General features: G+C 52.1%; 1 protein-coding gene across 1 annotated transcript in view; it reads left to right on the forward strand.

Moving 5' to 3' along the window:
- PTPN5 (protein tyrosine phosphatase non-receptor type 5) overlaps positions 1-25078 on the forward strand; it is a 55424-nt gene that overhangs the window by 21363 nt on the left and 8983 nt on the right. The window contains exons 3-9 of the mRNA XM_060303436.1: positions 1147-1227; positions 18912-19105; positions 19633-19740; positions 19985-20062; positions 20537-20778; positions 22135-22324; positions 24757-24841. Coding sequence (XP_060159419.1) covers positions 1203-1227; positions 18912-19105; positions 19633-19740; positions 19985-20062; positions 20537-20778; positions 22135-22324; positions 24757-24841 — 922 coding nt within the window. The 5' untranslated portion in view covers positions 1147-1202. The remainder of the gene's footprint in view (positions 1-1146; positions 1228-18911; positions 19106-19632; positions 19741-19984; positions 20063-20536; positions 20779-22134; positions 22325-24756; positions 24842-25078) is intronic.

Below are 25078 nucleotides of genomic sequence, written 5' to 3' on the forward strand. Positions count from 1 at the left end.
GGAAGGATACTGGGGCATCTTATGGCCTTAACAGAAATTTTGCCCAATCAAGACTCAAGATGGGCCGGAATGAAGTAGCTCCAAGACCCACGGCAGCAGATGTGTTTGGACCTTCTCTCCAGGACACTGTGGCTACCGTGATTCAGCCCCCAGAATGCATTTTAAAAGTGCAGAGGAGAGGGTCTGATTGGCCCAGCCTAGTGGGTTTGTCCAGCCCTGGATCAGTCAGCTACTGCCAGGGGTCAGACACAAAGGGCAGGCAGAGCCACTGGAGCCCACACCTGCACGGCAGGCTATTCCCAAAGCAGGGGAAGCCCTGAGAGCAACGCAATTACCCTCAGGGTATGTCTAAGTGCAGACACTGTCTGGGGTCTGACTAATCTCCAGCAACCTTTTTCCCAGCTTACTGGGTAAAGGAGAAAAACTAGTCCCCAGCATAGTCCTGGAAGGTGCCCTGATGAGCTAGAAAGAGGGTTTTCTGAGTTCAAAAAGAAATAGAACATTTAGAAAATGCATATACATATACAGCTATTTTTTCTAGCTATTTCCAGAGAAGAGTTTTGCATACCACTTTTTACTGCCTGAGGCACAGGGAATGTGCAGATGTGGGGAGCTGGACACACACTGTATGTTACCCAGATCCCTCTTGCTCACCCATGGTTCAAACCCACAGGAACTAGGAGGCAGAATGGCACAGCAGTGAAAGTGTGAGCCTGGAGTCCTAGACTGTAATTTCGTACCCAGCTCTACCCTAATGAGCTGTGTGACCTAAGGCAGGTTACTTGACTTCTCTGAGCCAGTGGAATGATCCCTAATTCATGGGGCCCTGATGAAGATTCAGTGTGATGAAGTTTGTAAAGTGCTTTGAACGTAGTAAGCCCTCCTTCTGTGGCAGAGATGATGGTGCTGATGGTGGTTTTAGAGATGTTGCTGGTGGTTATTCCACCTGGAAGACACCTGTAAAATTCTGCTTCTGCCTCTGCAGCTTGACCCCTCTGTAGGTTGGTCTTTTCCTCTGGTCCCCCTGATGGGGCAGGGTTATTCCAAGGGACACAGTGCAAGAAAGAAAGGCTTTTTCTCTTTGCTCAGGGTTTTGTCTTGATCCCAGCTCAACAGCCTCATCTCACATTTTTCATTCTGCTGCAGGAGTGAGAGAGAGAGAGAACCATACTGCTGATGACTCCGAGGGAGGGGCCCTGGACATGTGCTGCAGCGAGAGGCTGCCGGGTGAGTCTTCCCAGCACCAGGTCCCCCCAAGCTGCAAATGGAGGAAGAGAGCTCCGGATGGCACTGGGGCTGGAGGAAAGCCTGGGTGGCTGTGAATTTGCTTTAGAGGAGTGACTCAGCTGGTCTGTAGGTCTTCGTTTCAATGAGGATTTGTTTCTCTAATCCCTGATGTCTTTCTGACCTGTTATCATTTGGAGCTGCTGTAGACTCATCTGGAGGGAAGAAGAGGCAGCTGAGGGTGTGCGGGGAGGGTGGAGAGAAGGGTGAAGAGCTGGGGAGTCCAGGCTTGATCAGGACATGACCACTGGCCTGTGGTGTGCTGGGCAGATTTCGAAAGGTAAGATTAGGAAACACAGCCTGACCGTGGCATGAGCCAAGGGTGGGGTGGACGAAGTGGAGAAAATCCCTGACAGCCCTGAGGAGAAGCCTGGCTGTGAATGTCAGATTGTGCTGCTTGAGTCTGGTTGACCACACTTGAACCACGGGCCATTGCTCTCGCCACAGAAACATTACCAAGGCACTCCTGCCCATGGAGAAGCAGCACGTCCAGTTGTAGACCAAATACCCAAGTCATGATTAACAGCCTTGGGAGGAATGAATGAAGGAAGATGGGGGAAACTTTTTTGTGTTTTTTCCTTTTGTAAAAGTTTTTATTGTTTTTTTTTTCCTCCTTATAACAAATATCTATTGTAGAAACATTAGAAAATAAAGACAAGAGAAAAAGAAAAATCACCATAATCCTGTAACACTACACATATTCTCACATCTCCCTTTCCAAACCTTTTTGTTAAGAAATAACCAATTCTAATTTTGAACTCTCAAACCTGTAGCTTGTCAGAAACCTCATGATTGGCAAGGAACCTTAGAGTGTCGAGTCTTCAGTGACCCTCTTTAAGACAGACATGGAAAACAGCTCGGTGTGACTCTAAAGCCATGACTCTTTAAAATAAGTGGTTGTTTTTTCACCCCATGAGCAGTTGCCCCAGCTATGGATGAAGTTCCTCCAGCCTCCCACTGAGCATTGAGCCCTTCAGTATAATTCTCACCTTATCCAGTAGGGGGTGCCATTGCTCAAAACACTTAGGACGGCCTGTTGAGATGGGCTAGGATGGATGCCATTGCACCAGTGTCGCTGTGGGACCCAAAACAGCTAGCTTGAGGACTAGACTTCTCCAAAGGGACGTAAGAGCTGTCTGCAAACATCTGAAAGGCTGTCTTGTGAAGGGGACGGCATATTCATTCTGTATGTGTCTTATGAAGAGGGCATAAATCCAATACATAGAAATTTAAAAGAGGCCTGTTGGCCCACGGGATGCAGAACTTTCTTTCTGACTCTAAAAATAGTCCAGTCATTGAACTTGATAATGCAGGAGAAAATGAGTGTTCCATCACTGGAGGTATTCAAGTATTGTCTGGATAGACACTGGAGAGGAAATTTCCACAGTGGGTGGGAGGTCGAGGTGACAGCGCAAGTCCCTTTCAGCTATTAAACAGTTCTGTGATTCAGATATGAGTCATAGAATTCAGAGATGATTCTACAACCAGGGATGGCCCCAGTGGCTAGAAAAAATCCACAGAAAATAGGACACCGTGTACAGGAATCCAGAGAGTAGCATGGTGTGGAGGAAAGAGCATGGGATCTGGTCTTGGAGTCTGGCTGTTCTGCACACAGGCTGTGTGTTTATGGACAAGTCATGTAACCCGCTGGTCCTGCAGTCCTTTATTTGCAAATGGAAACAGCAACAGTATGAACATTTATCCTCACAAGGAAAATAAATGTAATCACACAAGCATTCATTCAACAAATGCTTATTGAGCATGTACTATGTGTCAGGTACTGTACTAGGTGCTAGGGATATAGTGGTGAGTATGACAGACAAGGTCCCTGCCCTGCTTTGAGCTGCTTCTGGAAAATGGGATGAAGCCACCGCAGAGAGGCTACAGTAATAAGCGTGATTTGTTTAATTCCAACCTTCCCTCCCATTCCTCCCCAAAAGCCAACAACCAGAATAGAATCAAAGAGGATTATTGGTCATCTCCGCTGGACCTGGCACATTGCCTACCTTGTGCCAGGCACTGTGCTAAATGCTTTCACATGTATGCAAAGGTGCAGTAGCACCAGCAGGTTATCTGAGAATTCAGCTCATTTCTGACACTGTCTCCCAGGAGATAGCATCAGATTCCACAGGTAAAGGGCTCAATCCCACAAGTCTGCCCTCTACTTCAGACGCCAGTTGCAAGCCCAGGTTGTTACCTGCAGTTCTGACTGACTGGCTGTATATCAGAGGTTCCCACAACCCTCTCCTCAGGTTCAATTAATGTGCTAGAAAGGCTCACAAAACTCAGAGAAACATTTTAGTCACTAGATTACCAGTTTATTTTAAAAGGCTATTAAAGGATATAGATGACCATCCAGCTGGAAGAGATGCGTAGGGCAAGGCAAGGGGCGCGGAGCCCCCGTACCCTCTCCCAGCACCACTCTCCCCACCTCTCCATGCGCTCACCCGGAAGCTCTCCAGGTCCCGTCCTTTGGGATGTTTCTGGAGGCTTTATTACATAAACATCGTGGATTAAATCATTGGCCATTGGCGAATGATTCAACCCCCAGCCCCTCTCCCTGGAGGTCGGGTCTGGGACTGGAGAGTTCCAGTGCTCTAATCACATGGTTGGTTCTCCTGGCAACCAGCCCCCACCCTTGGGTGGGATCCAAAAGTCACCTTCCCTGAAGCATTTTCAGGAACTAAGGACAAGAGACCAAATATGATCCCACTGCTCTAGTAGCTCAGGAAATTCCAAAGACTTTGGGAGCTGTGAGTTAGGAACTGTGGCTGAAGACCAAATATATATGAGAAATATATATTTTGGTCATCTGAATGACGAATTATATATTTCTGATAAATCATAATATCACAACCTATATCTCATGCAATCCTCTCTGCTACCCTAGGAAGTTGGTATTATTTGCTATCACCGTCTCATAGAAGAAAGGACCAAGGTTCAGGGAGGTTGGAGGGTCTGTCCGGGTTCATCCAGTGTTCAGTAGAGTAGGAGTCCCTCCAGGCAGTTTCCTTCCAGAGCCCAGGCTCCTGGCCGCTACCCCATTCTGCCTTCCTTGTCGCCATTGAGCCATTCTGATCTTCTGGCACCCTGTGGACTGAGGCAGGAAGAACTAAGGTATGTCTGTCCCCAGGGAGGAGTTTGGAGGAGTTGGGCGATGTCACTGTGCCTGTCCCTATCTGTGTCCTTCCTCTGGAAAGCCCGCCTGCCAGGGGCCAGGCAAGTTATATGCCCTTCTAGGCACCCATGACGCCGTCTTCATATGATACTGAAATAACTTTTTGTCTGTTTCCTCCATGGGACCGTGAGCTCTTTGAAGGCAACTACCTCTCTATTCCATCCTCCATGGCAACGTTCATTCACTCATTTCTTCATCCATTTACTCATTATTCACTGACCACTTCCATGTGTTGGGCACTCTGTAAGCATTGGAGTTTCAACAATGAAGCAACCTGAGAAAATTTCCCACCCTTACAGGACAGTATTGTGCCCTAGTTAAGAGCAGGCATCCTGGACCCAGGCGTAGCTCCACCATTCACCGTTGGGGTGATCCTGGGCAAGCTACTTAACCTCTCTGCCTTCCATTTACAAAATGGCAAGAATAACATTCACTACCATGTACGGTTGTTGGAGGATTAAATGGAGCTCAGAACAATGCCTGGAATGTGGCAAATGACATAGGCATTTGCTATTAAGGGAAAGATAGGCAATAAATAAGTAAAATATATAGTATAGCAGATGGTGATGAGTGCTGTGGAGAAAATTAAAGCCAAAAAGGGGGAGGTGGGAAAGGACCGGGACTGGGTGGCCGGGGGCGGGGGGATGGTTGGCATTGTAAATAGGGTGGTCCTGGAACCTGGTAAGGAGTAGACTTCCACAGTGTTCGTCAGCCAAAACCACCAACCTAAGCTGCACCTTGGACATAAAAGGAGATGGAGGCATACAGGCCCAGAGACCTGGGGCGTTGGGCCTTTAGAATGAGCCCATGGACACTGCAAGCAGTTGCATAATGATGATGTAAAAATACAGCCCTCGAGTAATCTCTCCCCCTCCCAGCTGTCTTCCCCACTGGGCGAGACTAAGAGGCAAGGCAGAGTGAGGACCAGCCATGCCTGGGTGACTCACTCATTCCCACAGGAGCTGCCAGGCGGGGGGCGACATGGCCAACACTCCCGGGGCCGCGGTCACCCAGACCCTAGCCAGCGTCATCCAGTCCTCCCAGACTGAGATTTCTGGGTGAAAACATCCTCAGGCATCGCCGACACCTGCAGGCAGCCCACAGCTGCCCCCGGGGCAGGCACGCTCACTCGCACCCCCGGAGGCGTTCCACACAGGCGCACACACACTCATGTCTGCTGTCACTTGTCACAGCCTCGTGCTCACGTATGCATGTGCACATACCCACACGCAGTCCCCTGGGCACGTGCAGCTCCCGCACCTATGAGTCTTCTTCCTCTTGCACACCCAGGACCTCTTAACTCCATCACCCTGTCATCCACCCCTTTCCGCTAGAGATGCTTCTTAGAGATGGACACGCTTGTTCTCTGTTTCCTCTTTAGGTCTCATTCTTTCCTGCAACGACGCCCCCTTCTCCTGCACATGCAGATAAGCAGGCACATTCCTGCCCTCCCTCACTGCACGCAGTTCCTGGGTACTGTGGTGGGCACCGGTGTATCTCCAGGTCCGTGCACGGGCATACACAGGTTTCTCCTCTCGCGTGTGCACGCGCTTTTTCACGTGCTCACCCTCCTTTGCTCTTGCACTCCCCCTCACTTGCTCACTTCCTCCCTCATTTTCTTGCTCACAGTCACCCAAACACATTTAAACATTCAAACTCACACTCTCTCCCCTTGTGTGTGTAGGTGTTCACATTTGCGAGAATGCAGGCAACCCTGCTGATGCTGGGACCTCTGCTCCTGCCCGAACAGCACCAGTGCAGGCCTAGCCTGGGACCAGCAGCTTCCTCAGGGATACAGGGCAGGGGAAGGAGGTGAATAAGGCGACAGTAGGTGCTGGTGATGGCATGACGTCACCACGTTGCTCACAGCGTCTCCAGCGGGCAGGTTCATGAGCAGGCCTGCTCCTAATGTTTGCAGGGACCGAGGTCAGACTGCCGTTGGGGCCCCTCATGGGGCACCACCCCCTGCTCAGTCCTGCACTGGGAGGGCCCTCGTCTGAATGCATGGGGGCACGTCAGTCTGTGCGTGCAAGTATGGTTCACACTCCACCCTGCTAGCTGACACTTGGCCACCCCTCAGACCTAAATATACCCCCGGGGAAGGCCACGTCCCTGCTCAGAAGCGTGTACGTGCATTCATGAAGCCTTCAGGCCATTCGGGCAGAGAGTTCTGGAGTCCTCGTAACCAGAGCATGGCCTGGAAAGTGGGGCGTGGGCACACCTCCTGGGCCCTGGAAGCCTTTTGCTCCGTGAAGAGTGGCATGGCCAGAGGAGAGGGAGCCAAGGGGCCAGATCTAAGGACCACACTGCTTTGGGGAATAAGGTGCTCCCAAAGGCCTCCTACAGCCGGCAGCTGGTTGGAGCCATGGCAGTCCCCGCCACCCTGAGATTTAAGTGTGTTATGATCAGCTGGGTCTATGCAAGGCTGTGAGTAGCCACTGAAGGCCTGAGTAGGTCATTGCCCCTTTGGTAGGAACAGCTGACTTCTCCACACCTTAAGTCCTGGTGCTTTGAAGGCTACCCCCAGCCCAGCCCTAGGCTCTGTACCATCATGGATATCAGATGGACCCTCCTCTGAGGAGGTCAAAGTCTAGGTCTCAGCAAGAGACCACTGTCCATCCTGGGTGGTCTTTTATAAAGTAAAGGGAAGGCCTGTATTGAGGAAATCTTTGTTATCCTAATCACGCAGTGACTACCCCGGTCATCAGGGAGAGTCAGGCCGTATCTTTCACAGCCATCCCACCATGACATGGATGAGGTCTTCGCCAGAAGCCAACAAGGGCTGATTGAAAAGGCAGCCTGACCCTGTTATTGATTTAGCAAGCGTTTATTGAACATCCACTTTGTGCCCAGCGCTGTACCAGGTACTGATGATACAGTGAAGAGCAGGAGAGACCTGGTCCCTGCTGTCAGGAGGACAGGGTACCATGGAAGTGTGCAACAATAACATTACGTTATCTTGGGCGGGTTCGGCTGGGGGGGGGCAGTCAGGGAAGGCTTCCTGGAAGAAGTGGCCTTTAAACTGTGACCTAAAGGATGAGTAGGGTCCTGGCTCGTGTCTTGAGGAACCAGCTATCAAAGCATCTTAAGGATCAGGTTAACCTCAGAATGGGCCTTATCCCCCACCTGCTAATGCTTGTTCTCACAGAGCCCCCTGATCTGGTGCCTGGTACTGGTTCAAATGGTCTGGGACCAGGTGCAGGAGCCCAGATGGACAAACGTAGAGAAGACAGACTTGGAAACAGTATCATTACTGAGATGTCACTTGTGCCCATCAACGCTCAGCAGCTTAGGTGCTGTTGACTTTTAGTTCTTTAATCGATGGCTCTGTTTTCATTCGGGACTTTTAATGCATTTAGGTGTGTTTATGTGGCCAATGGTACTATGAATTGTCTTTGAGACTTTAGGATAGAAATTAAAGAAAGGCAAACAACACCATCCAGATGTGCTGAGAACCCTAATTTAGAGAGTAGTCCGTAACGATACCACTGTATTGAGAAGAAATGTACCAACCCAGGTACTCACTGATCAGCGATGGTAGCGGTTAACTGTCCTCAGACACCAGGACAGATATGGAGGCAGGAGCCCATCTAGCTGGGTCTTGGGGTCCTGGAGGGGCAGTGAGACCTGGGTTCCAATCTCAGCTCTGCTGCTGACCAGCAGCTTGATCTCAGGTAAATAGTCTGACCACTTTGAGCTCCAAATTCTTCACTGCAAAATGAGGGTGATAATAAGATCTTCACAAACATTTTGGGAGGTTTAAATAAGCTGATGTGTGTGAAATGCTTATTACGCAGTGCTCCATAAATGGTAGCTAATAATGATGGTGATGATTTTGCCAGGATGTGGAGTATAAACAACAACCAAAAACACCTGTGCACGTTCCCAGGCATCAAGGGCCCAGGCATCAAGTCCCAGGCCAGACCTTCAGATGTGGAGTGGGTGATACGGGTCTGTGGCTCTTTCATGACTCCCCACCACATGCCACCACAGACACATAGGGGAGTGTTGTTTACTTGCAAAGTCAGGTGGGAAGAGGAGCCAGACTTGCTGGAGAGGCCAGTCATCCATTTTCCTGTATAGAAACAGTGCTGACGTTCCTGGGAGTGGCCTGGATGTATGATGAAACTACAAAGAGTCTTTGCAACTGGAAGAAAGAGGCCATCTGCTTCAGTCCTGTGCCTCCACCCAGGTTGATGTCAAGCCCTTTCAGACAAATGGGCATCACTGTATAACTAAGATATGCAGTGACAGATGCTGTCACCTTTCTCCTTGACTTGGCCCGGGGACTAAATACCCCAACTCCCAGGAACTTCTTTATACCTTAAAAACAAACAAACAAAAACAACAACCTCTTTCCTTCCATTTAAGCTCATTTCTTCTTTTCAAGTCTCAGGATGTGCTTTGTTTATCTATTGCTGCCTAACTGTCTCAAAACTTACTCACTTAAAACAACCACCATTTTATTTGTTTATGATTCAGAGGGTCATGAGGGGTTCAGCTGGGGGGTTCTTCTGTTCCCTATGGCTTCAACTGAGGTCACTCACTCAGCTGTATTCACCTGGTGCTGGGCTGGAATAGAAGGTCCAAGAAAGCTTTTCTTACATGTCTGGCACCTTGGTGTGAATACCAGGAAAGGGGGATCACTAGGGCCCCCTGGAGGCTGTCTACCATACTGCTTAAGAGTTGAATCCTTGCAATTCAAAAAGGCATATTCTCAGGATATGCCTGTACAGTTGTCCCTCCGTATCTGCAGGGGGTTAACTGCAGGATTCCCCACGGATACTAAAATCCACCCATGCTCAAGTCGCATATGTGAAATGGCATGGTACAGTTGGCCCTCCATATCCACAGCTGTGGAACCCGCAGATACAGAAAGCCAACTGTATACAGAATGGTGGGGGAAAAAATCCACCCACAGAGAGAGAAAAAAATACTAGAAAATATATCTAAAGGAAACCAGTGCCTTTCTCAGTGTGGTAGGATCATGGATGACTTGGGGTTCATTTATGCTTTTATGGGTTTTTTTCCCCTCATATTTTCCAAAATCATTTTTAAAAGATTGGCCATCTGGGACTTCCCTGGCGATCTGGTGGTTAAGACCCCGCACTTCCACTGCAGGGGTGTGGGTTCGATCCCTGGTCGGGGAACTAAGATCCTGCATGCTGCGCGGCGTGGCCAAAAAAACAAAAAAAAGATTGGCCACAGGAAAATATTTATTAATCCTAGCCAGGCAAGAGTGGTAGCTGGGGATCATGGGGGCCCCTGGGGTGAGTCACCTCCCTCCAGGTTGGGTTGCTCAGCAGGGCAGGCACAGAGTCGGGGGCTGACCCAACCCCAGGGATCTTAATGGGGGCTGGTTAAGCCTTTGGGGGCATCGGTGGAGACAGTCACCAAGGCATGGAATCCCTCCCCCCACCCCATAGAAAGCCAACGAAATGACTCACGTCATGTCATGTTGGTGAACCAGTTTAGAGAAGGGGAGACTCAGGGGTCCTTGACAGGCAGCTCTGTTTCACTAAGTCCATGAGTCCTTCAGTGGGTGTCCGTTCCCAGGGCAGGAGGAACAAGTTCTCGCTCTGTAATTCTCCCAGTTCCAGGACACAGACGGGATGGAGGGTCCTCTGCTTTCGTTCATTCTTTCCCCATTGGACCTTGCCCCCCCCTCCAACTCAACTGGTTTTGTTTTTACCTGGGGGAGCAGGGGGTAGTGACTGGTGGTAGGTTCAGAGCTGTCAGTCATACTCCTCTGTGGCCCTGCTTTCTTCACGGGTCCCCGCAGTGCCCCTCTCTGGTTTCATTCACTGATTTTTTCTCTTTTGTCTCCCACCGCCAGGTCCCTTCTCCCCACAGTTAGTGTGTTCTAACGTGTTTAAGGCGTATTTTGTGTGTTTCTGTGTGCTCTTGCAGAATGAGTGGCAATATGTCGTGTGTATATATTTTTAAAGTTTGTGTCTATTGTGTTGTGTTCGGTCTCATTCTTTTCGCTCAGCCGTGTTTCTGAGGTCCTTCCATGGTGCCGTATGTCCTCTGATCCTTTGCTTCTAAGGGCTGCAGAGTATTCCCCAGTGTGTCCCTGGACACGGCCTACCAGCTTCCCCAAGTGGTGGGAATGTAGGTGCCCCGCTCCTCCCACCCCACCGCAGATAGCACAGGAGGGCGCTTCGGCTTACAGCTTATGTGTTTCCTAGGACTAGGTAAGAATTTTTTGGGGCAGAAGCACGCATTTCCAGAGTTTTCTACTTCCCGGATTGGTTCCAGCAGAGGATCTGGAACACAGAGAACCAGGAGGAAACGGTGTGGGTGGTAGCTGGGGAGATACGCAGGGGACAGAGCATGCTGGGCCTTTATTGATGGCCGTGGCAGGGATTTGGGCCTTTATTCTAAGAACAAGGGGAAGCCATTGGACGAAACTAAAGCAGGGGCTCAGATTCGTTTTTTTAAAAAAGGCAACTGTGGATCTTTAGCCTTAGAAGGGCCCTTAAAGACCCCCAGGCACACTCTGAATTTACAGAAGGCCTCTGAGGCCCATAAAGGCAGTGAGACGCCCAGGGTCACACAGCCCACTCCTCACAGAGCTAGAACTGCTACCCAGCCTCATGACACTGCCAGTGTTGTGAGCCTCCCCAGTTACCGAGGGCAACAGCCCCTGGAGGGTTGGAATTTGTCAGCACATCTGTCCTGGGGGGTCTCGGTTGGCTCTTGCTCACCTCCTATCCCCTGGACTTTCCTAGACCTCTGAGAGCATTTACCAGGACCCACCAAGCAACCCCAAACCAGGACCCAGCCTTCTGCTGTCAGGGAGGGAGGCCTCAGACCTTCAGGTACCCACAGGCAGCCCCTGTGAAACATCCAATCTGGCTTAACGAGTGAAAACTGAACCAGAGGGTTAAAGACATGTGTGCCAAGCCTGATTCTGGCTCTTACTCTCTGGACCTCAGTTTCCTCATCTGTAAAATGGGAGTGTGGAGCAAGAGGCTCTCCCAATTCTGTCCCTCCCTCCCCACATGTTTGGGCTTAAGTCTCAGGCACTAGGGACCTCTGGTACCCACTGCCCAGGGCCTCTCCGTTGGTTATTTTAGTTCTCACCGTGGGCTGGGGGGAGGGGGTAGCTGCACCCTCAGAGTTTCACTGACCCTTTTCACCCTTGTACTTCTGGGCCTCCGCTCCAGAGAGGCACAAAGAACTGAGGCTTTGTTTGCAGCAACAAAGCTGTTTGCAATTTCAGATAGAACCATTTTATTATATCCCATCCAAAGAGTACTTGAGTTGCCTTTTGTTTTGAAAGCTTGTTAGCATTTCAGATTTAATTAACTGAGAGAGCAAAGCTGCCCCACTTCCTCCACCCCCGGCCCATGCCCACTCCATCCACCGACCCCAGGTGCCAGTCGGCAGCCTCAAAGCCCTCGCCCACGTGGGGGCAGGGCACCCACTGTCCTCCTGAGGGGCTCACCTGGCAGATGAAAGGGACCCGGTCCTGTTGTCTGTCCCTCATGCTCCCCTCCCTCCCCTCTTCCCCCTCCTCTCTCAATTCTGCTGCTGTTTACTGAGCGTTCACCGTGCGCCAGGCACCAGGCTAAGCACTGGGCATTTTTTACCTTATGGCATCTTCAGACCCCAGCCAGCAAGGCTTAGTGGATCTGTTGTCCAGAGGAGAGATTGAGTCACTTCCCCAAGGTCACACAGGTGGTAAGTGGCACAGTCGGGCTTCAAAGCTAAGTCTGGGTGACGCCAGAGCTTTGGCTAGGAGTCCCCCCCAAGGAGCTTCCTCCCCAGAAACAAGGCACTTGTAGGGACAGCAAGAGCTGCAGTGCCGACTGGATAGGGCCGGGTCCTAGAGATCGTTCTTGTTACAGATGTACCTCCTTTTATTGCGCTTTGCCTGAGTGCGCTTCACAGATACTGCGGTTTTCACAAACTGAAGGTTTGTGGCAACCCTGCGTTGAGCAAGTCTGTCGGCACCATTTTTCCAATAGTGTTTTTTTAAATGCAGGTGTGTACATTGTTCTTTTAGACATAATGCTACTGCATACTTAATAGACTACAGTAGAGTACAGGCATAACTTTTGTATGGACTGGGAAACCGAAAAATTCGTGTGACTTGCATTATTGCGGTGTTTGCTTTATTGCAGCGGCCTGGAACCAAACCAATAGTGTCTCTGAGGTACTTGGAAATCTGCCTCCCAAGAGCCTCCACACACTGGTCCCATTCTCAGCTCTTGACGTGCCCCCTTCCCTAGCACAGCCCCCTCAGGTGTCTGCAGACAGGCCCCCCGCCGCCTCCACTCCCCTCCATCCCCACAGTGAGGTAAGAGCAGTAATCCTATAAACAAGTGTCTGTGTCTAAGGGTGGGGTTTCAGACACAGTGATGGGCTGTGGAGCCCAGCACCGTCTCCCACAGAGATGACGTTGTACTTGTGAACACATGGAGGGTCAGGAGTGTTGGAGATTTCTTCAAGATGCTGTGGTGTGGAGAGCTGATCACCTGAGCTAGTCTCATCTGGTGGGTTGGTTAACGGTATGGGCTCTGGCCGCAGGCTGCCCGGGTTCTAGTCTTAGCTTCTGCCTACTGTTAGCTGACTTGGCCAAGCGACTTAACGCCCGTGTGCCTCAGTTACTTCATCTGTAAGATGGGAGTAAGAGCAGTACCTGGGTTAAGATACGTGAAGCACTCAGTGAGCGCTCAGTACGTGTTAGCCCTCAGTGGTCCTGGCTCTACGTTTGGCTGACTGTTGACCTACAGCAAGCCACTTTCCCTCTCGGCCTCAGTTTCCCCATCTGAGAAACCAGCAAACTAGACCAGATGCCCCTCAAGGCTGGTCTGGCTCTGCCCATCAGTGGTTCTAGAAGCCCAGGCAGGGCTGAGTGTGATGTTCTGTTGGTCAGCGCCCCCATGGCTACGTGGGCATGGTGGGGAGGTCCCTCCTGGCCACGTTTGGGAAGAGAAGAAAAGCTGAATGGGACAAGAGCTCCCTCCTCATGTAAACAGAAGCGGGCCAGCCTTCCGGCTCCAGTTCCGCGGCTGGCAGCTCCGAGGATGAGTCACCAACAGGAACAGCCATGTTCTCGGGCTCGGGCGGCGCCGGCCTCGGGGCACACCATGGCTGCAGAGTTTAATGGTGGGATTTGGGTGCCAGGTGACGGGAGAGGGATCGTGGTGTTTCCACATGCCCAAGGTAAACCCTCAAGGCCACTTGCCTGCGCGCCTTACCCAGGGCCCCTAGAGCTCTGGCCCAGGATGCAGAGCGCCTGCCTTCCAGTGTTCCTTCCTTTCATAAGATACAGCCTTTGAGGAGCCGGGATCTGGCACAAAAGCTGCACCGCCACCCCCATGCAGCTGGTTAGGGTTCAAGGATCCCCAGACACAGGGACTCCCTCCCTCCCAGGTTCTCATCATCTCCCTGCCTTTGCTGCAGTGACCTCTCCTGAGAAGCAGTTTGGCAAAGCGGAAAGACCACTTGGCGTCAGGAAGGCCTGGGTTTGCATCTGGGGTCTGCACGTACTTGGGCAAGCCACTGAACCTCGCTCAGCCCGATTTCCATGCCTGGAAAATCCCTTTCACCCCATGCAGGAAGCAGGCCCGAGAGGAGCCCAGTGTTCTGTCACTGTCAGCAAGGTGCTTCTGAGTCAGGGCTTCGTGCATGGCAAAGCAGCCACCTTGCTGTGAACTATTGAAAAGCCAGTCCTTGACACAAGCAGCCGCCTCTCACCAGCAAAACAGGGCTGATGATGCCAATGTCTACCTCACAGAGAAGCAAAAGGAACTGCGTGCGCACAAGCGCTTTGGGAGCTGCACAGAGCCTACCCAAGAGATCTGGCATTCTCATTCCGGAGCAAGACAGTGAGTGGAAGGGTGGGCAGGGTGAGGAGAAGGGCTGGCGTGATCTCTAGGAGCAGGACCTGGAGGACAAAGGACAAAGGAGCCCAGGACCTCTGTGGTCCATGAGGGCGGGCACTGTGTTGTTCCCTGCTGTATCCACAGAGCCTAGCCTGGTGCTTGGCAAAGTATTGATATATAATCGGTGCTCAATAAATGTGTCGGACTCACACATGAATGAGCAGAGACTAAAATCAGCCCAGTTCTCTACCTCCCCACCTCTACCACCTGATCACAGACCTCCGCTCCCCACCCCTGAGATCACGGGTTCTTAACCTGAGGTCCGTGGATCCCCTCCAGAATTACAGGCAGAATATAGTGTGTGTGAGAAGAAGTATCTTCCTGAGTAAAGAAATGTTAGATTTCTGCCCAGAAAAGCTTTTAAATAAACCCTGCTCTGAAAGGTAGGCATCTACCAGGCACTCAGTTGGACTCATCCAGCCTCCAGGGCTGCCAGATACCCTGTGGGTTTAAAAACAAAAAAACAGCTTCCACCCTTGTCTCTGAGAGGTGCATACAGGGCCCCGCCAGCCTGCAGGTTTTCTTCTGCCCCCTTAAGGTGCCAGGCTGTTAACCTGCCATCTTTCATATGCAAAAGTGATGTCAGGGGGCCTGTCTTCTGAGTGGCTGCTCTCTGGCTGGGTGGGTCTCACAGAGACTTGCACTGACTCTCAATCTCTCCCAGTCCCCCCACATGCCATTTAGGTGTGACAGGTGAAAGTTGGGGTCCTGAACCTGGGAATATTAAGCAGGCCTCATAATATCTGAACTCAGAACAGTGCCCTCTTTTTAAAGATATTTTTCCTCACTACAAATAAATATATGTATATGTATATACACATATATTTATCTCTATACGTATGTGCCTATTTACTTATTGGAGGAAATTTAGAATATATAAACAGGGACTTCTCTGGTGGTGCGGTGGTTAAGAATCCGCCTGCCAATGCAGGGGACATAGGTTCGATCCCTGGTCCGGGAAGATCCCACATGCCGTGGAGCAACTAAGCCTGTGCACCACAACTACTGCACCTGCGCTCTAGAGCCTGCGAGCCACAACTACTGAGCCTGCGCACCACAACTACTGAAGCCCACGTGCCTAGAGCCCGTGCTTCTCAACAAGAGAAGCCACTGCAACGAGAAGCCCGTGCATGGCAACAAAGAGTAGCCCCGCTCGCCTCAACTAGAGAAAGCCTGTGCACGGCAATGAAGACCTAACACAGCCAAAAATAAAAATAAAGAATATGTAAACAATGAAAAAAATCACTCTACTCTCACCCTCCTCCAAAGAACTATTGTTACTACTACCTGTCTTCTGTTCTTCCCATTTACCGTGTATGGTGTTCATTAAACACTTCCTGTGTGCCCGGCGTCCGGTGTGCTGCACGCTTTCCAAGCACCACTTGAGTTAGCCTCTCGTCTTTCATCGGGGATTCTCCACCTTTTTATATACTTTCTTAATTTTTAAGGCCAAGGAGAGCAGACTGTTTTGTAACCTTGCCTTTCTCACTCCACACCGTCGAAATTTCTTTCCCCATTATTAAATATTTATCTACAGAGTCATTACTAACGGCAGCATGATGACGTTTTATTGCAGGCAGGTTCCAGGCTTCTCAGACTGGGGTGCATGTACCCCTGAGGGCAAAGCCACAGGATAAATGTAGAACATTTTCCTGAAGCATAAATTTGATTCCAAGCTTTGGGAGGAAAAAAGAAAACATTATTTTAAGATCAAAACAAGCACAGATATGCCATAGAATAGAATAAAGAACGCCCATGAATTTTCAAACAAAGCAGCAAAGTCCAGGATCATGTGACTTGCTGTTTTTCCCCAAAGACCCATGTCCCCTCTGCTCTAAGGATGGGAGAAGCATCTAAGAAGCACTGTGTTCTCCCTCTTCTTACAGATAAGGAAACTGAGACCCAGGGGGGAGAAAGGATTGCCCAAAGTCCACAGTGTGTGTTACGAGCCAAGCCAGGTGGCCCCTGAGCTGTACCCCTCCTACCTGTCCGTATTTGCCGTCACACATCGACTGCTTTTTCTGAAGGTGTGGGTGGAGAACTTGCCACTCGGGTAATCAACCCTCTGCTTATCAATAGTGGAAACTCTTGGCTTCCTACGTGATCCATCTCTTAGCAGCGGCTGGATCTGAGATATCTGGTCTTGTGGTTAGTAACTATAGCCTCCCTGGGCAAAGGTAGAGGCCCTTAGGCTCTACGAGCACTTAGATTTTTCACGTAATGCACTGTATTGTAAACACTCATCCACTGGTCTGTTTTACCCAGCTGACTTGAGCCTTCTGAAGGCAGGAGTTACGTGTTGTCATTATTATAATCTGATGTTTCTTGAGCAACTACTAGATGCCAGGTGCCAAGTTGGATGTTTCATCTATAGGATCTACCGTCTTCATCGCAGCTTTTCAAAGAATGTATTATTATCCTTGTTTATCACTTACCCGTCATCATTCACTCATTTAGGAAATATTGATTGTAGACTTACATGCCAGGACTAGCGCTACATGTTGTGGACAGTCAGGATAAGCAAAACCAATACTGCTCTTGCCCTCGTGGAACTTACAGAGACTGGGGGAGATTATATTCAACAAATAATTTTGACAGACTGGAGTGAGTGTACTGTAGCTCAGAGCCTGTCCAAGTGCCTCACTTCAAACCCACCTCAACCACTCATTAGCGTCTCTGCACCTCATCTTTCTCTTCTGTAAAATGAGGATAATAGTAGTGCCAACTTCATAGGGTACCACGAAGAGTGAATAGATGAACGTGCAGAGCACTCAAAGCAGGGCTGTGTGTTCGCCAGGTGTATTGTTGCTGCTGGTCGTATGAAGGAGAGACGTGGGTTGCTGAGTGTGTGTGGTAGGGGAGCCCCTCCTTTAGGAGGCAGCTGATTGAGTTCTACAAGATGATTAGGAGTCAACTTGGCAAAGTGTTTTGGGGACAGTTGAGGGGAGCAGGATGTTGGGGGAATATTCCTGGCAGAGCGGGCAGGATATGCAAAACATGGGGTGTGGGCTTACCCGAGGAACTGCCAAAGAGTGTGGCTGGACCACAGCAGGTAGGGAGCTATACAGGGTCAGGTCTGGGAAGGAGGAGCCTGGGAGAGAAATACAGGTATCCCCAGGATCACCGCATTGTTGATCCAGGCCATGCGAGATGCTCAGCAAATACCTGTCACGTAACCAAGCGAGCATGTAGACAACTATGTTGGCCTCGCGTGGTCTTGGCTGTGGGTGTTCCGTTGTCTCCCAACCAGAAAAGGAGTCCATTGTCCCATATATATACACAGTGATATGTGGACCGTTCCATCCCCACCATCAAGCCGTACACGTCCGTCTTGCTGGTGCCTCTCTTCTTGGCAATAGATTGGACGGTGTGGGTTTAAATGGGGAACTCCAACCTCTGGGGCTCACTGCGGTGGTGCTGCTGGAATCTCCACACTCCACCAGGGCATCAGATCCAAGCCAGTGCTGTTCAGACTTGTTTAGTCGTGGAACCTTGTGTTGAAATCATCTTAGAGGAAACCCAGTATATGGAACGGTATTGAACAGCTCCCACGGCCGAGGCCCAGGCACAGGGACCCAGAGCACTTGGTCATAGCTGGTGCACCTGAGAAAACACCAGGGCTCCTTAAAGCACAGTTAGAAAACCAGAGGACTTCCCTGGCGGTCCAGTGGTTAAGACTTCGCCTTCCAATGCAGGGGCCGCGGGTTCGATCCCTGGTCGGGAAGCAAGATCCCACATGCCTTGTGCCCAAAAAACCAAAACGTAAAACAGAAGCAATATTGTAAAAAATTCAATAAAGATTTTTAAAATGGTCCACATCAGAAACAGCAACAACTTTAAAAAAGAAAACTAAGGGAGGACCCCCAACCCCCATTTTCGAGGTGTGGAAATTGAGGTCCAGAAAGGAGGGGGTGACTTTCCCAAGGTCACACAACCAGGGATAGACCCAGAACTGGATCTTAGACGTTTGACATCAATTCTGCTGCACCGAGATTTTCCTCCACACCATCCTGACCACCCCCATCCCCCCTCAGTGTGGGGTCTTGAGGTGGGGAAGGGGCACGGGGCTGTGACCTTGTCAAGTGTCCGGCGTCTCCCCCCCCGGCACATATACTGAGTCGGGGCGCAGAGCATGAGAGACGAAAACCCAGAGGGCAGGCACGGGTGGGCTGCTCAGGGTCACGGCCTGGTCATGCCGTACCTTCTTTTCCCTCTCTCTCTTAATTGAGTTTGAGGTGGTGGTTTTTCGTTTCCTTAAGGAATGGGAAAAGAATGAAGCTGTGTAAACACCACGATGTTAACTCCCTGAAAAACCTCCTGCCATTTTAACTCTGTTACTGGAGAAATCAAAGAGAAATAATTTGTCCACCCACACTTAGCTCTTTCTGACGAAGGTAGGTGAGTATTGCTTTGCTAATCGAGGGTGACTGCTGGAAGCGGAGCCAGGCTGACTGATCCCGGATTGAGAGGAAGCCACGGCAGCCCCAGAAGGAGCGGTCCGCCGGGGTCGGCAGGGCCCGGATCACCGGCCGTGTGTCCGCCTTCCGCAGGTGTCCCCCAGCCGGTAGGGATGCAGACGCTGGACCAGGCCGAGGGGCCCACGGCCTTGCAGAGAGAGGTGCCACTGCCCCCGTCTCCTTCACCGCCTTCAGAGACAGCTCAGAAGCCACCACCTCGAGACGCCAGGAGCCCCTCCCTCGCTGTCAGGAGCAGCCTGTGCCTGCTGGCTGCCTCCCAGTTCCTGGTAAGGACATCACAGGCCTTGCGGGGCCTGGAGGGAGGGCGGGTTGAGGGACGGCCTCCACTTCCTCCCCGAGATGGCCGCCTGGGGACACAGAAGGATGAGGGGCCTCCGTGGCGTCCCTCGTGACTCCAGCCCTCGGGCTGGTGTGAGGAGAAGGCTGGAGTTCTGAGCCATAAACCCCTCACACCCTGACCTCAGAAGTAGGAACACAGGCCCACTCCCAACCCCCTGGCCCCGCAGGGGTTCTTCTGAGGACTTCCTGTCTCTGGAGGCATCTCTGGGAGACTCTCCTTGTTATGTGTACCTGGTGGGGTGGGAGGGTCCCCTCTGGGAAGGGCTTTCTCTTGGCTCCCTTGAGTCAGCTCTTCTCTAGGGAGAGGTCCCAGGCCCTTGCCCCAGCTGCGCAGTCTGGGCCTTGGGGGGCCAGGTTGAGGCTGAAGGGGAGCTCGCGAGGGTGGGGAGATGGGGGTATATGGGAGCAAGGAGCCCAGGCTCCGGGCTCAGTGTGCTGCCCCCGGCCGCCCCAGCTCGCCTGCGGGATGCTCTGGCTCAGCGGCTACGGCCCCATCTGGTCGCAAAATGCCACAGACCTCATCTCCTCCGTGCTCACGCTCCTGGAGCAGCTGGGACCCTCGGTGAGTACGCTCCAGGGAGCCCCAGGGTAGGAGGGAATGCTCAGGGGCCTCCAGTCCCACCAACCCCTGCCTAGGGCTTCTTTGAGTTCAGGAGATATTTACTGGCTCCTGAAGTGTTTTCCCCTGTCCCCCACCCAGACCGGCTCCAAAGTTTTCAGAGCCTTGATTTTATCCCTGTTGAAACATGAGAACTCTGCCCACCCCCCCCCCCATCACCCTGACCTGTTTGTCTGATGTTCTCCAGGCCTGGCTGGCTGTTGGGACCTGGGACGTCCCTAATCTGCTGCTGGTCTCTCTGTCCGTGGTCCTCATCACCACCTTGGTAAGACTCCTCCTGAACCAGCCTCCGTGCTCCTCTTCCGTGACCCTGAGGCCCGATCCCCACCTTCTCCCATTTGACCTACAGACTACACCTTCTGGGTAGGGCTGAGGATGGGGTACCCGTCTCCTTCCACCAATGCGCCCAGCCTGGGGGGAGAGGTGCCGTCTTTCTCAAAATTGGTTTGCAGCGTTCTTGGCTGGGGAAAGGGGCTGAGGCAGGGAGAAGACTGGAGAAGGAACCCTACCCCCACCCCACGAAGAAGGCTTCAATCCACAAGAACCTGAGGGTTGGAGGTGGAGGGGGCTGGGAGGACATGACAGGGGTGGAGCCTCTCATCTAGGTGAGGGGTGGTGCAATGCAGACAGCTCCCAGGAGAGTAGGGCTGCTCCAGACACATGGAGGAGCAGGGGCCTCAACTCCATGGGCACCCCCTCACCCAGGGGGGCTGCCATGATGCCATATGCCCCGAACTAGGTGTGGCACCTCCTGAGAACTCCCGCAGAGCCACCCAGCCCGCTGCCCCCCGAGGACAGGCGCCAGTCGGTGAGCCGTCAGCCCTCTTTCACCTACTCTGAGTGGATGGAGGAGAAGGTCGAGGATGACTTCCTGGACCTGGACCCTGTCCCTGAGACACCTGTGTTTGACTGCGTGATGGACATCAAGCTTGAGGCCGACCCTGCCTCACTGACTGTCAAGGCCATGGGTCTGCAGGAGAGGTGGGTTCAGTGGAGAGGTGGGCTCTGTGGGCCCTGGAGCTCTCAGCTCCCGATCGGAAGGGCAGATGCCTGACTCTGCCTCCCAGTGCCCAGGGAAGAGCTGAGCTCATAAGCCCACCAGTGGAGACACATCCTCTTCAGGTCAGATTCACATAGATCAGGATGCCCCAAGGTGAATGCTAAGAAATGCTGTTACTACACACAAACACATGGGCATACATAAGTGTACATACGTGCATGCTCGCACATACACTTGTGGTTTGGATAGGTTTCTTTACTGCAGGACTTGTCAGGACCTTTAACGTGCTTGTAGTCATTGTAGACTGACTAAGGGGAGTGTGTGGCATTCCTCAAAGCCATCTGACCACAGAACCCTACTTTTTTTTTTTTTTTGGTTTGAACTCAATTTTTTTTTATTTTTTATTGGAGTGTAGTTGCTTTACAATGTTGTGTTAGTTTCTGCTGTACGGTGAAGTGAATCAGCTATATGTATACATCTATCCCCTCCCTCTTGGACCTCCCTCCCACCCCCACCCCCATCCCACCCATCTTGGTCCTCACAGAGCACTGAGCTGAGCTCCCTGTGCTATACAGGTTCCCACTAGCTCTCTTTTATAGTGTCTCATAGTGTTCCACAGAGCACACGTTGGGAGGTGTCAGCACTCTCTTTTGGGGGCCTGGCTGGGTAAGCCAGATCACACCAAGGTTGAGGTGCCCACATGATGTCATGGAAAGAGCACTGGACGAGGACTCGGAAAACCTAGCTTTTTGTTTCACCTCTGCCACCCCCTCACTGTGTGCTTGGGCCATTCTCGTCCCCGCTGTAGCACTCAGATCCCCTTTCCGTGTAACGAGGGCTTTCCCGTGCTGTGCCCTGAACACAGTAGGGTTTGTTGCGTCTGCTCATCCTCGCTGCCGCTGTGCTGCCCCTGGGACCCCATCTTTCCCAGGCCTCTCCTGGATTCTGCGTCCTTGCAGACTGCCGGTCCGGGGCTGGTATATAGAAGGTCGAGCCCTGCTTCTCTGCTCCAGGCAGGCACCCTCTCTGTGAGCTTCCTGGGGCCACAGGGCTGGGAACTACCTCCAGCAGTGGCAGAGGAGAGTGCTCAGGGCCCTTGCATTGAACCTTGGGAACCGGGCTGAGGCCACACTCGGCTACTCCACCACAGGCAGCCTAAGCCTCGGGGCTGAGCCGCACGCTCCCTGTGTCAGGGGAGATGTCACACCCACTCCTGTCTCTGGAGCCCACCTGGTTCCCACCCCCATCTCTCCCTCCCTCATCCTCCTGCTCCAAGGCCCCCAGCTGATGGCCGTCCCTGACCCTGATACTCACCCCTCCTTACCCGGTCCTTCCAGGAGGGGCTCCAACGTCTCCCTGACCCTGGACATGTGCACCCCGGGCTGCAATGAGGAGGGGTTCGGCTATCTCATGTCCCCACGCGAGGAGTCGGCCCGCGAGTATCTGCTCAGCGCCTCCCGTGTCCTCCAGGCTGAAGAGCTTCACGAGAAGGCCCTGGACCCCTTCCTGCTTCAGGCAGAATTCTTTGTGAGTCCCCTTGAGCCGGCTCCCCTGCAGGGGGCAGCCCGTTCTGCACATGTTCATCCCCCCAGCAAGGCTTTGGAGTGGGGTACCCCAAACTCAGCATCTGATAGATGAACATCATTTCATTCTCACCTCTCCTACTGTCTTGTTTTCTCTCTGGGCCTCAGTTTCTCATCCGGAAAATGGGAGTAAAAATAACAGGGGTATTGCAAGGATTCAAGAGATGCAGAACGTGTGCAAAGCGCCCATGGGGTGATCGGTGTTTGTGGCGTTCCCAAGTCTTTATCATCCAGGACTGTGCTCTGAAAGCCTGAGAAAGACTTAGAAAGCTTTCTCTTCTTTTTTTCTTCTTTGGCCACGCCGCGAGGCACCAGGTGTTGAACCTGGGCCCCAGCAGTGAAAGCACTGACTCCTAACCACTGGACTGCCAGGGAATTCCTGAAAGCCTTCTCTTCTGACTCTCCCGTTTTCCCACCCTCCCCCTGCCCAACATCACCTAACGTTGTTCGTCCTCCTTTGAAATCTGTCCAGTTCTGTGATTCAGGCTTAGGGGGGTCCTGACAGCCTCCCCTCTAGACTTAGGCAGCAGCCTCCAGCTGCCTCCTGTTGGACTTCGAGGGGCCCATAAATGACACCCCTGTTTTACCTGCCTGAGCACTCAACCAGTTAGGAGCCAAGACATGGAAAATCACAAAAACACCTTTATTTTTGCTGATAAAGGCTAGGTTTAGCATGAGGATTAGGTATGTAGCAGTAGGGAACTTCCTAATACCAACCACCAGAGTGAACAAACTTTCCACCCACCCCGGGGCAGTGCTGGTACATCGCCGGCCTCACCTCATAGGGGAGCCCTATAATTCTTTCTTGGCAGGAGGGCCGGGAAAGAAGGAGGAAGGAAGGGGCTGGGGCCCAAAAGCCCGGTTCCTCAATCAAACACACTCATTGGGTAACTCGCCCACCTCTGTAGGTAGGAACGGGCAAGAGGCCATGAGCATTTGGGGAGAGTCCCTCTTGGGAGAAGCCAGAGGGATGGAGAACCCGTGTGCCTCCCTCACAGCTCCCCTCGCCCCAGGCCTCCCTGCTCCCTACCTGGACCCGATGGCCTTCCCCTCTGAGAAGCCCTCCATCACCCTCTGACCCGTTGCTCCAGATTCTCTAGAATGTGGCACAGCCTGCCTTACCTGAGTTCAACGAGCCCCAGACTCCTTTTCCGGACTTATATCCCCATCCCTGCAGGGACTGTCCACTTCAAACTGGGCCCTGCACCACGCCCCCGCCCCGGTGCCTTCCCTGTCATCATCCCCCACCCTGGAGTCCCCTAGGAAGCCTTCCTCGACCACTCAGCCTCAGCTGCCATTCCCACAGCCACACCTCCCCTTGACGAAAGGGCTTGCATCCCCTTGTCATCTCCGGTTCAGTAGATCATTGTCAGTTTTGCTGAGAGAGTAAGAAAGAGGGGGTGCCCACACGTCCACTCCATGGGCGCTTCTGCACATGCCTTTTATTTTGATTCTCACAACCACCCTAGAAGGTAAGTATTATGATCCTCATCGTACAAAGCACATACGTAGTGTGTCCACAAACAGTGAACACTGTAAACCATGTGAAGTCAGGTGCTAAAGCGTGTGGACAGAGGGAAGGGGCGTGAAGAGAAGACAGACACTGAGGAGTCATCCCAGAGAACATAGGTCGGGGGGAAGAGGTGAACCTTAAAGGCTGGGAAGGATTTGGGGTGATGAAGAGGGGTGGGACCGGTGCTCCCCACAAGCTGGGTGCCGTGAGCTCAGACCTGGAGGCTAGCTGGATACTGACAAATTAGCCACAGGAAGAGATGGGCACAACTGGAGGGTGGGTCTCTTCAGAGCAGCTGGTGGTGAAGAAAGGCCAGATCGGAAAAGACCTCACATTCCAGGCAGAGAAGTTCCAACTTGGAACTCTTGACATAGAGAGTGATTGGGAGGTGCAAATACGACTCTGGGAGGCCCAGAAGGAGGCTCCTTTCCTGCTGGAGAATCAGGGAAGGCTTCTTGGAGGAGGTGGCTTTATGATGGACAGGAGGACATGAGAAGATGAGGATGGGGTGGATGTTACTACAGAGTCAGCAGCACTATCCAGGGTCCTGAGGTAGAGACACCCAGGGTAGGAACACGGGTCAGTAAAACCACTCAGTGTGGCTGCAGCACAGGGTGCAGAAGAAGTCAGTGATTTGCCAGGTCACTTTTTCTTCTGTTCTTCTTTGAGTGTCTACTATGTGCCAGGCTGGCCCCCAATAAACAATGGTGATAATAACATTTATTATGCACTCAGCGTTTGCCAGGTCTGTTCTAGATACTTTTTATGTGCACTAACTCATTTAATAGTCAGTGTTTGTTGAATGAATGCATGCACTTAAGTCAACCCACCTCTCCTCACACCCCCATGTCCTCCTCCTGCAGGAAATTCCCATGAACTTCGTGGATCCAAAAGAGTATAACATCCCTGGGCTGGTGCGGAAGAACCGGTACAAAACCATCCTTCCCAGTGAGTACTCACTGCCCCAGGGGGTGGGGGAAGGCTCCCCCTCACCTGGGTGCCACTTCACCCTGAGGAAGGCCTTAACCCCAGAGTGGGCCTCCACAGTCACAGGAGCGGGGACGGAGGGTGCAGGTACCCAGTGAAGGGAAACACCCCCTTTAGAGGGTAGAGGGCTCCTTGTTCCTTCACACAGCACTTTCCAGACCCTTGCCCTGTGGAAGCCCAGAGAGAAAGAGGAACAAT

This window comes from Globicephala melas, chromosome 8 (assembly GCF_963455315.2).
Source record: "Globicephala melas chromosome 8, mGloMel1.2, whole genome shotgun sequence".
NCBI lineage: Eukaryota > Metazoa > Chordata > Mammalia > Artiodactyla > Delphinidae > Globicephala > Globicephala melas.